The sequence below is a fragment of the Cariama cristata genome, unplaced genomic scaffold (assembly GCF_000690535.1).
Source record: "Cariama cristata isolate BGI_N322 unplaced genomic scaffold, ASM69053v1 scaffold4178, whole genome shotgun sequence".
Taxonomy (NCBI): domain Eukaryota; kingdom Metazoa; phylum Chordata; class Aves; order Cariamiformes; family Cariamidae; genus Cariama; species Cariama cristata.
Window position 1 is genome coordinate 28479 of NW_009630507.1, and position 11198 is coordinate 39676.

General features: G+C 39.4%; 1 protein-coding gene across 1 annotated transcript in view; it reads left to right on the top strand.

The window, feature by feature from the left end:
* ARHGAP6 (Rho GTPase activating protein 6) overlaps positions 1-10273 on the top strand; it is a gene marked incomplete at its 5' end in the record, with an annotated part of 31936 nt that extends 21663 nt beyond the window's left edge. The window contains 4 exons of the mRNA XM_009705559.1: positions 885-982; positions 7013-7275; positions 8746-8826; positions 9567-10273. Of these exons, the coding sequence (XP_009703861.1) occupies positions 885-982; positions 7013-7275; positions 8746-8826; positions 9567-10273 (1149 nt within the window). The remainder of the gene's footprint in view (positions 1-884; positions 983-7012; positions 7276-8745; positions 8827-9566) is intronic.
* Between the last annotated feature and the right edge of the window lie 925 nt (positions 10274-11198).

Sequence of the window (11198 nt, forward strand, 5' to 3'; positions counted from 1 at the left end):
GTTGCTGTATCCTGCAGGAGCTGAAGCTATCGAGTGTTTTGAAGGTTCATCTCCATACAAAGTGCACTAGAGAGGGTTAGCAATCAGAAGGCCAGACTCCAAAGAAGATGACACAAATTTTGGCTGAGGCAGTTGCTACTTCCCGAAGTCCAGAGTGGCTGGAGATCCAACAGGACCTACTTGTAAACCTGAGTGATGGACAGATGAACTCTGTAATTGCTCAAGTTCTGACTGAGCATAAGAAGGAATTTAAATGCCTCTAGATCCCAGGATTCTAGATCTGGATCCCATATGGATACCTGAACATTAAATGTTTATGAGGCTTTATAAAAATGTTGGCCTTTGGCATGTCTCACTGAAATGAAGCAATTGAAAAACTTCATAGATAGAACAGTTACCATGGAATTTCCATATGAGGACATAAATAAGTCAAATGCCACAGAATATATGAAGAAACATTCTCCTTCCTGTGTAATTACATTTCACATTGTTTCTAACAGAAGAGAAGTACAGTTGATTGGAATGGAAATTTGTAAATGTCCCCAGATCTTTAAATGGGGATGTAAGGTGAGGACCTTAAACTGGAGTTTTTGAGATTGCAATACATGAGTAATGCCACTGTTGTTATCAGATGTAACACCCAACTGGATACTAACGGGTTATTCAACAGTAATCGGCATTTGACATTATACAAAGTGATCTTTAGTCCTATTTCACCTGTTGTTATATGAAATTTCTCTTTTAAGTGGAAGCTTCTGAATATTTGTTTTATATACGCTCCATAAATGTAGTTGTGCTTTGTCTTTTAGATTAAGCATAATACCAAATTAATGTATGTGAAAGGATATTCATCTCCAATTAAGTATTTTGTGTTGTTTTCATAGGTTTCCCCTGACCTACAGAATGAAGTGCTTATTAGCCTATTAGAGACTGACCCAGATGTTGTGGACTATTTGTTGAGGAGGAAAGCTTCCCAGTCATCGTGAGTAATCTGTATTTTCATCATCCCTGTTTCTGCTGGGAATTTCTATCTCCCACTGGAAGTGTTCAAAAGGTTCTGGTTTTCCACAGCTCTTCTGCACTGTCTACAGTGGAGTAGAAATATCCTCCCCATTACAGAGACTCTGCCAAAGAAATTATGACTCTTGTACGGTGTTTTCTAAAGACGAATCTCGTTTCCCGATTCAGAGGAAAGATTGCGTTCTGCTTCAGAGAACACAATGACATGTACATAAAAATATTCAGTGCACTATTATCTGACAGGATGTATTCTAGTGAACTGCTGGTTCGTGTCTTGGGTTTGTTGTAGTCTTCAGTAACAGGAGGCGTGTATTACACTATCCTTGAAACACACCCTACAGTGCCTTAACATGATCACGCCTAGCCATTTGACCAATTTGTTGGGTTTTTTCCTATTGTATACACGTAGGACATTGTAAATAAGTCAACTGGCACAACAGCAGGTTTGTGGAGACGCTTTGGATGTTATTTAATTGTATGCCTTGTGAAAGATCTGAAGAGAAAAAAAAATCACACCAGTCACTATTGCAGTTATGATACATAAGGTATTCCAACTTTGTGTATGTTGTATATGTATGCCTACACCCATGTGCCTTAACGCTGTGAGTTTGTACATTTGGATTAACAGGATTTGTGGCTTTCTCATGGGACACACAGTCATTGCCTTTATTCTAGTGAATCCCAGTATATCAGACCCAAAAATCACAAAATTTGACAAGCTTGCTTTAAGTAATTTTTAAGAGGTGCACTCTTTGGGACAGATTGGACTTTGTCTTCCTGTGTGTGTGGAAAGTGCCTAGTGCATTCAGAATATAATTAAATTTGAATTTGTACAGTCAGTTAGCTATGATTTTTTTCTCTCCCTCTGATCATTGTGTATAGTTGGAGGTAGTGTAATAGTGTGCCTGACTTTAAGGGAAGGGGTATAAAAGAAATAGTGTAATTAACACATGGAGGAAAAAGCTTTAATTATAAAAATTAAAAACAAAAAATACGTGCAGAATATATCATGTGTTGTAAAGGATTTTATTGGTTTGTTGACTTAACCACAAGAGCACATAACATGCAGTAGCAAATTATCACAGATCATCTGACTTGTGGTAATTGTCTCTGTGTGTTTTCTTAGTGTACCATAGACGTGAAATAATTTCTGTTAGTTTACATCTGACTGACAAGTAACCATGTGTATATTTAGATCACAATAAATGCAGGATAATTAGAGGTGTATGTTAGCTGTGTTTTACACTTGTCTCACATTTGCCATGAGCCCAGACCACAATTAGGAGAGACACTGCAAATCACATGACATATGGTAAAGTCTGTAGAGACTTCTTTCTTTAAGCCCTCCGTTTGGAATGATTGTATTATTTCCAGCTCTAGCTAATAAAAACTTTCATGTTGGATTTCACCATCTATATAGTAGAAAGACAAAATTCTATTATTGTTAGATCCTGTTTCCTTTAACTTAATCCACCTTTCCTTGAGCTTCCTTGCTTTTGAGCCAGCATGCACACCTACAAATGAATCTTTTGTGCAAAGCTGGTCACAACTGACAAAAGGGGTTTTGTAAGAAAAGGTTATGAAACCAAATAGGACCGTATAGCTACACTAGTACTAATTTATTGTATTTTCAGTAATGGGCAGATGAAGTATCACTGAGATAGGAAAAACTTACTATCTGTCATTTTTCTTCTACTCTGCTATCATGTAAGTGATGTATTCTTAATGTTAATGAGATATGTTTTCACTGTGATTGCAACTTCTTGATTAAGATATTCCAGGCAATTAGAGGGAATGTTGCTTAGTGTTATTGCTAGGAGGGTGATGCTCTTAAGAGATTAATCTGTTTCAGAACATAATCTCAATTTTGAGCCTACATATGTGTTGGTTGTTTTTCTTGTAAGAAATGTGAGGCAGCAGACAACAAGGAGATGTTTGTCTTGATTTGATAAAACTGAGCCTCCAAAATACATCCTTACTACTCTTGGAACTTTTCTGGTCATGTACTCAAGATCCAAATTTGGATCTGTGGAACAGAAAACTTTACATATTCTTGAGACGATCTTCATCAGAAAAGCCAGTTGGCTGCATAGCACAGAATATGGAAAATCAGCTTCAAGACTTTCATATCATATTAATTGCTCTGAAGGTCCTGCTTCTGCAATTGCCTTCACATTTCTGCTTTTGTTGTCATTACAAATGCTTTCTTGGCTCTGATCTCACAGAGAAAACACAATCTCTTTTCCTCCCCAGCGGAGGACAAATCAGATGTTCCTCATCTTTCAGTTCTCTTAAGAGCTGAGCATTGTGAATGGAGTGTCAGGGAGTTATGGAAGTCAGTCGTGGTAAAGCACTAATTACCGTTGGCAGCAATTATGAAGTGTGCTTTTGTGGATGACTTCCCAACCTTTTTGTGTGTTGGCTTGATGACAATGGAATTTGGGGTGTCCAGCTGTAAGATGAAGCATCTTTAAACTAACACAAAAATAAAATCTGTTTCTTATCATGGTTAGTAGTCCTTTGAGAGTAAATGAGTTTCAAAGTTACAGAATTTTCCAGTGTTTTTAGATGAAATCATCTTTGTGCCACAGGTCAGGGTGGAAGACGTACAATAGGCCATACAGCATGCGTAAATGCAGTTTTCAAAGCTGCAGAGGCTTCCTGAATCGTTGAGTCCTCTACCCTGTTACAGTAGCAACCACATCATAATCCCGTAATAATCTCTCTTGTTGGTGGCACCTGTGTTGCTCAAATGCGTATGGAAATTACTACTGCGTGCTGCCAAGCCGTCACACTCCGTATGATTTGCCTCTTGTAAGACATAATTGTTTTCCCACTCAGAAACTTTGAGATATAACAGAAAAAGATTTCTGCCAAAACCAGAAAGGGATTTCCTGTTTTGATGACCTTGATGCCAGTCGGAAAGTAGGAATATCCCCAGTAGAAGTAATTATTATTACTAACTTTTTTCCAGTTCACCCATGCAAGTAGACTGTGGTGGATAACATCAATTCAGAAGGACGCTGGTTAAAAAGGAAAACCCGAGACTCCTTCATAGTGTAGTTGATTTTTGGTTTGGAATCTGAAATAGTTTTTGAACATGTGGCATAGGATCCTTCTGCAGCTTTCAAATCTTTCAGTTTGTATGTAACCACTTTTTAAGTCTTCTCCTTAACATAGTTCATAACCAGTGGAAAATACTTTACCTACCTTCCCATTTATTGCATTTGATACTACATAATCTTCTATTACTCTTTGTGGAGACCATAATCTGCCCTTACTCACAGACTGCATATAGACGAGTGGGTATCTTGCATGCTATTTACATTTGCCTCCCAATTTAGTTTTTCCCCAGTGTGTGGGAAGAGAATCTCACAGCTATCCAGGGGAACATGAATTTTGAATTTTAATAAACATCCTTTTGCTACTGAACTCAAACCATAAAGCAAACAGATACAAAAGTTTTGCTTTAAGGAATATGTGAGAATTGATTCTTTCTTTGGAAAAATGCAAACCAAAGTATTTTTGCAAGTTGTGTTTTATTTTGTTCGTGAAGAGCATGGTAAAGCTGCAAATGTATGAGATCAGTTTCAAACTTTAAAGTATTCAATCTATTTTGATGGTTTCTTGTAGTAAGATTGGCAGAGTCCACAGGCATTTGCTTTGATTTTTAAAACTTATTTTTTCTAAACAAATTTTATATATATGTAATTGCAAGGGCTTACTAGCAGAAACTGTAAATGAATTTAGAAATGTGAACATTTGGATCTTTCCAAAGACTTGACAGTTTCGATTCGAGTAAATTTTTATCAGGACCTCTGTCTTGAGAAGAGATAGACTATAACAGACCATTCAAGGTAAGACATGAAATCAGTGTTTCACAAAGCTCAAGTTTATGTTCCCACGTTCTTTCGTTTCCGTTTTCCTTTCCCCTATTCCTTGTGTTACCTTGCCATGGCTAAGTGGTGACATACCTCTCTCTTTGTCCTATGCGGCATAGTTAGGTTTTGATCCTGCAAAGATGTACATGTGATAAGCCTTATTGGTGTCATCGTTAGTGCTAAGTATGTCTGTATGCTAGCAGGGTGAGGTTTAGACGGTTGTTCAATCTGGAAAGCTGGAGAGAAAGACATTTGGTCGTAGGAAACCTACAGATACCAACATTTCTCTCCTTTTTTCTCAGATCTTTCTGTTCTTCTAGAATTCCCAAGACATTGCTTAAATTTCATGTTGACTCACTGCACAAGATTTTTTGGTACTGAGGAGGGCAGAAAGAAAGGAGTAAGGGACTAAAAAGAGAAAAAAGATTTGGGATAGAATTGCACCTACTTAAAAGACAATAATTCCTCAGTGTGTGGCTGCTTATAGACTAATTGGCAGTGGACTCATCTTCAGATGAGAAGTTGAGATGGGAAGTTAACAGAATTGAGGCATGATGTCCTTTTTTTTGGTATTACATTACCATACCAACCACACTGGGAACCCTGGGACAGCACTACTTTGCCAAATGGCAGCGCTGGTTTTTTGAGTTGGCCCCACTTAAGGTTCAGATCAGTTCAGTGACAGATTTCTTGCTCAGAGTTACCAAGGAAGTTAATTCATTCCTGACACTTTATGGTTGCTTTTGTACTGGGGAAAAAAAATAATATTGAATAACACAATAATCATGATGTTGAGTGTATATATTTTATGTTTTGGGACATGCAATGTAAATTGGCCAGGAAAAAACCCAACAGCTTGAAAGTGGTATAAAGTTTTCTCATTATGTCTGTATTAATATTTAGTGTGCTGTGGCTAGCCAGTCTTACCACTGTGTGTTTTCTTTATTTTCTTTCTTCAGTTTTATTTCATTTGTCTGGAAAGAGGGTTATTGTTCCATAACAAGTAATGTGCTTTGGCCGTTCCCTCAGTTCAAGCTCTCTTTGGGTTTGAACTCTGAGAAGGGCTGACCGTTCTCAGTACACATTTAGAAGAATGAGCGTCTGTCATACCGCGCTCCGTTAGAGCAGGTATTAATGTGAGGTCACCGAGAGAAGTGTCTGACTCGAGAGAAGAGAAAGATAAGCATCTAAGAAACAAAGATCAAGATGCAAAGAAATGAAAAATGAGAAATAGAGATATAAATTAGAGAGGACTGCTAGGAAAAATGTTATGTTTGTTTACAGACTATTTCTACATATTCTTTAGGAGGTTCAGTGACTCACGGACTGCCTCCTAGTTGCGTAGTAAACACTAACAGTTCAAGAAATCTCCCTCTAACCTTCCCAACAAGTTTCAAAAATTAAAGTTGTCTCTCTGAGCCTTGGCTGTACTTTGGTGGGGGGTTTGTTTGCCTTTTTTTTTTTTCTTTTTTTTTTTTTTTGTCAAAATTAAGTGCAGGCCATGCTGTTGGTGGTGTAAAGGTGAAAGGATAAAAGAAATTGTAGAAGTTACCAGCAGAGCCAGTTGTTTGTTGCCCCCATTAGAAGTACAGTAGATACATCTGCTTGTCTCCTGTAGAATATTTACCTTCTGGTGCTTCCAGAAGAGGATCCTTATTATAGCCTGAGAGGCAAGCTAAGGTTTTGATTTCTCTGGCTGTGTAGTACTTCAGAATGGAAGAAGTGATTTTAGCATTCTGCTTAGCATCAAACTGATCTTCCCTATCATGCCCTCAGGTTTACTGTTGCAACAAGCTAAATTGTCAAGGTGACATAAGGAATTGATTGACTATTTCATTTCCTGTGATGAACTGTACGGTTGTGTGGTTTTTGTTGTTTTTCTTTCGTGACTGCAACATCTTTTGATTTTTAGTGGCCTCTGCTGGCCACTTCATGGCTAAAGTTTTACTCATGGAAAATTCACCTCTGTACTGCTTCTGAAACCTTTTCATTTCAGCAGCTGTGATCATACTCCTGTATTTGATTTTATTTATATGATGTCAAACTGCACCTGTAGCTGTGAACATAGAACATTTTTCATTAACAGTAGTTTGTTTATCAAAATTTCTCAGGAGCCCTGAGATGCTGCGGTCAGAAGGTTCCTACTCCACAGGAGGAAGACATTCTTCCACAGACTCCAACAAAGCTTCGAGCGGAGATGTCTCCCCTTACGACAACAACTCCCCGGTACTATCTGAGCGCTCCCTGATGGCAATGCAAGAAGAAGTTGCCCGCAGCCCAGATAAGCTGTACAAGGTACCTGAACAGTACACGCTGGTTGGACATTTGCAGCCTAAGACAAAGGAGAGTTCTTCTGCATCACAGGCAAGAAAAGGTAGAGTACATCCTGCTCGTGTTCCTCAATGACTGATGGGGGTTTCTGAACTAATTGAAAAGTGTCGGTTTTGTATTATCAGCTACCAGGATTTGAGGAGCAATGGTGTAAATAACCTTACAAAAACCAACTCAGCAACATCATTTTTTTTGTGTTGTGCCTGAAGGATCCTTGTGTGCTCAGCCAGCTGTCAGGGATGCTCTTGGTATGGCATTTCTCAAAATTTGGTGCTGTTATTTAGGAAAATAGAGCTATGCATGTCCTGCTTTTCAGGCTGTCTGTGACAACATGGCGAAGACCGATTTCTAGTCCTGCTCTGTAGGACTGTAATAGCTACAAGGTTATGGTCTGGACTTTGAAAAAATCTGACACTTTTGGACATCAAGCTACAAATTTTCTCAAGTTGAACTGCACAGCTTTACGCCTGCTACCAATTACACACCTAGCAATGCTAGTGCAGAGATCCGTAATTTCCATAGCTATCTAGGGAGTGCACACCTGAATAGTTTCTTCTGTAAAGAACTGTGGTTTAAACTGATAGCTCACCAGCACTTCAAGATGGTTTTCATTTTAAAATATTTTTTGAAAAAATATTTATGGCCATGAAATGCATATTTAGTGAGACAAACTTTTAAGAAATTTCAGTGCTTAGGGATGCAGATACCTGTTCGGTGATATTTTTAAAACTATTTCATTTCAGAGGTACTGGTTAGGCACTTAATTCCCTTTGGAATTAATGAGATTTAGACAATTATGTCAATTATATGCTTTATAAATGCCAATGGGCATTTATCTTCTGTATTCAGCATCTAAATCTCTGAATAGGTTTCAAAATTTGGTCAGATTTCTAGCAAGTTATGAACAGGAAATTGGACTTTAATATGCATCACAGCGACGCTGGACTATGACAAATTAGGAAATTTCTTTCCTGCCAGATGGAATCAGAAAAAGGCGTGAAACAGTTATAATCCAGCACAATGGCTGATGCGTGCATTTCATTAAATCTCTATTTTGCGACAGCACTTTGGTGTAAGACCCAAGCGATGCTGCAGGTAGATAGAGCGTTCCATTACAGTGACCCCAGGGGCTGGGGCTGCCTGAGGGAGCTTTGCCATTCTTTCCCATAAAAAGCACATGAACTACCTTCTGTTGACCAAATCCTCCTGTTCTTGGGCAAATTCTTAACTGACTTCAGTAAGGAAGAGGAGTTAAGGGAAATTCCAGTCTCTCAGCAAACTCAGGCATCCTGCCCATACAGAGCTTACTGAATCCATTTCAGGGTCTGAGCCTAAAACAGCAAGTAACTGTCAACAAATATGTTTGTGTTAAGTGCACGGTAGGTCAGATGCTAGTATATGTTAATGACTTTGATACCTTACATAAGGTTTTACCATTCCAATTGTATGTTTCTAAATAATGGCTTTAAGAGGATTGATTCATCGTCATCTTCCTGCTCTTACTGCTATTTAGATGTTTCCGAAGATCATTTTGATATCTGGGGCACCTGGCATTCAACGCTGAAAAGTGGCTGCAAAGATCCAGCAATGACAGGTCAGTTATTTCTCAAGTTTTAAGCCCAAATCTAGCAAGAAATAAACAATTTCTTGGTTTTGAGAAATCACAGTGAAACCAGTAGGAGAATTCACGTTGTCCAGTGTTGGACTTATAAAAGGTGACTGTTCAATACAATGCAGAGAAGCGCAGTGGTTATACAAATGCAGCAACATTTCAAACGGTCACAAGATATTTCAAAAAGTCATTTTAAAATTACTTCCAAAAATAGTTTTTATATTCTTTTAAAAGTCCTTGGAGGGTGGACGCCCGTTGAGGATTTGAGAGTGGCTGCTGTGGCGGCACAAGCACAGGCTGTGAGGTTGGCAACCCTGGGTGCTGATGCTGCTGCTGGCTGACGTCGTCCCAGCAAGTCCCAACCTGCCTTTGTTTGTCTCCCATCTGCACCCACCTCCCAGAGGAACTGTGAGCCTGAAACATGTTTTCGAGCTAAAACATGCTTTTTGAGCATTTGAGAGATGCGAAGTGCTGCAAGGCTTTATGTCAGAGCAAAGTATTAGAGTCACCGGGTAATTTATTAGATGTGGTTTAGATGGATGTAGGGCTGCTGCTGCCAGGTTCAGCTGGCGTTGAGGCTGATACACTTTTAGTCACACAACCTGATGATGAAAGCCCCCATCCCTGTCCTACAGTGTGACACAGGGGAAAAGTAATAGCTTGTTAAATGCCATGTACGTGATTACACAGACTGATGTTGTCTTTCTGACTCTGGCCCCCAGGTTCTTACGGGAACATTTACGAAAGCAGCTTGCTGCAGCCCGGACAGTGCTCTCTTTCCCAGGGGAACCTCGCTGTGTATTCTCCTCGGTGGCAGGGCAGCTCCTCCGAACTGGACCCCGGCAGACAGGTCATGCGAAGGAGCCAGACGACTGCTGCCATTCCCGAGTGTCAGCTCCAGCCCACGGTGTCTCGGCTGTGCAGTAACCTGCAAATGGAGGTCGGCAGTAGGAGTTCAGACCTATCGCACTCAAAGTCGGAGCAGCACTTGACTTTAAGCAGTGTGGAGGACCTCAGTGAACGTGACTCCAACGCGGGTTGTTCACAAAGCACAGCCAAGCCCTCCTACAGAAAAGAGCGGCCACCACCTCCTTACCCAGGTCCAGCAAAAACAAGCTCTGCATTGTCACAGCGATCGAGTGTTTCTTCAACGTTACACTCTTTGTGGAGATTTCAACGCCAAGAAAAAAGTTCAGGGACCAGGGCAGCTGGAGGACCACCAGCCAAAGCCCCTGAGCAGGCCATCTCCAGGCAGGAGCGACCGGCCCCGCACACCCAGACAGGTCGCATCTGTTCCACGTCTCCTCACAGTCAGAACAGTAAAAATGTTTCAGAGGCAGACTGGCATGATTGGCAAAGGGAGAGGTGGCAGATTTGGGAGCTGTTATCGGCTGATAACCCTGATGCCCTCCCAGAAACCCTTGTATGATCGGACCCTGCAGAACTGCCACTCATACCTACGTGTCCGTCTCATAGGAAAACAATGGTGACATTGGAAAACGCGGAGGGCTTGTTTCTTTTATACCAACTGAATTGCATATACTTTTTTTAAACTTTGTTCACTTTAATTTCTTAACAGCACTGTCAAGCAGTCCATTTACAAACATGGTATGTTCCTGTTTTTCAGCAAGCTTTTGAGAAAAAACAAGATGAAAATTTTAGTCTAATAACTCTGTATGCATATGCTGTGTATAAGATAAAACTGTTGCTTTGGTGTTGCTAAAAATGTATTTATATATCTGCAGTTTTGATGATTGTATATTCTGTAATGGGTATTGTATGATAATCATATATTATGTTTTCATATACAGATGTCAATCAATCATGACTGCTTTTTTTTAAAATCACTGCACTTACATTACCATGATATGCATTGGAATTCTATAGAAAGTGCACAAGCTGGTTTCTGTGCTTATATATATTAAAAAAAAAAAACTGTTAAAGGGGGAAGTTGTCCTTCCTTTCACTGCCTATTGAAAAACACTAAAATAGAGTGGAACGTGAAAAGCCATATATTTTATAAGGGTAGTAGTGAGGTTAGAGGGGAAAATACCAAATATTTTGTTTTCTTATAAATATATTTGCAAACGGAATTAAAATTTGATACAAGATGGTAAAAATATTTTTTTTAGATTCTGGTAGGAAGCAGCTCAGAGAATCAACTAAGAGCAAGGCCTTGCCTAAACCAACTAAGGATGTAGTGCGAAGGTCTGCCCTCCCATTCTAGAGGAAAACCAGTGTTATGTATACAGGATATAATATATATATTTATAAATGTATGATTTTATGTATTGTTCTAAAACAATAAACTGGAATCCAAATTTTAGAAAACCTAACCCAATAAATTGAGGTGT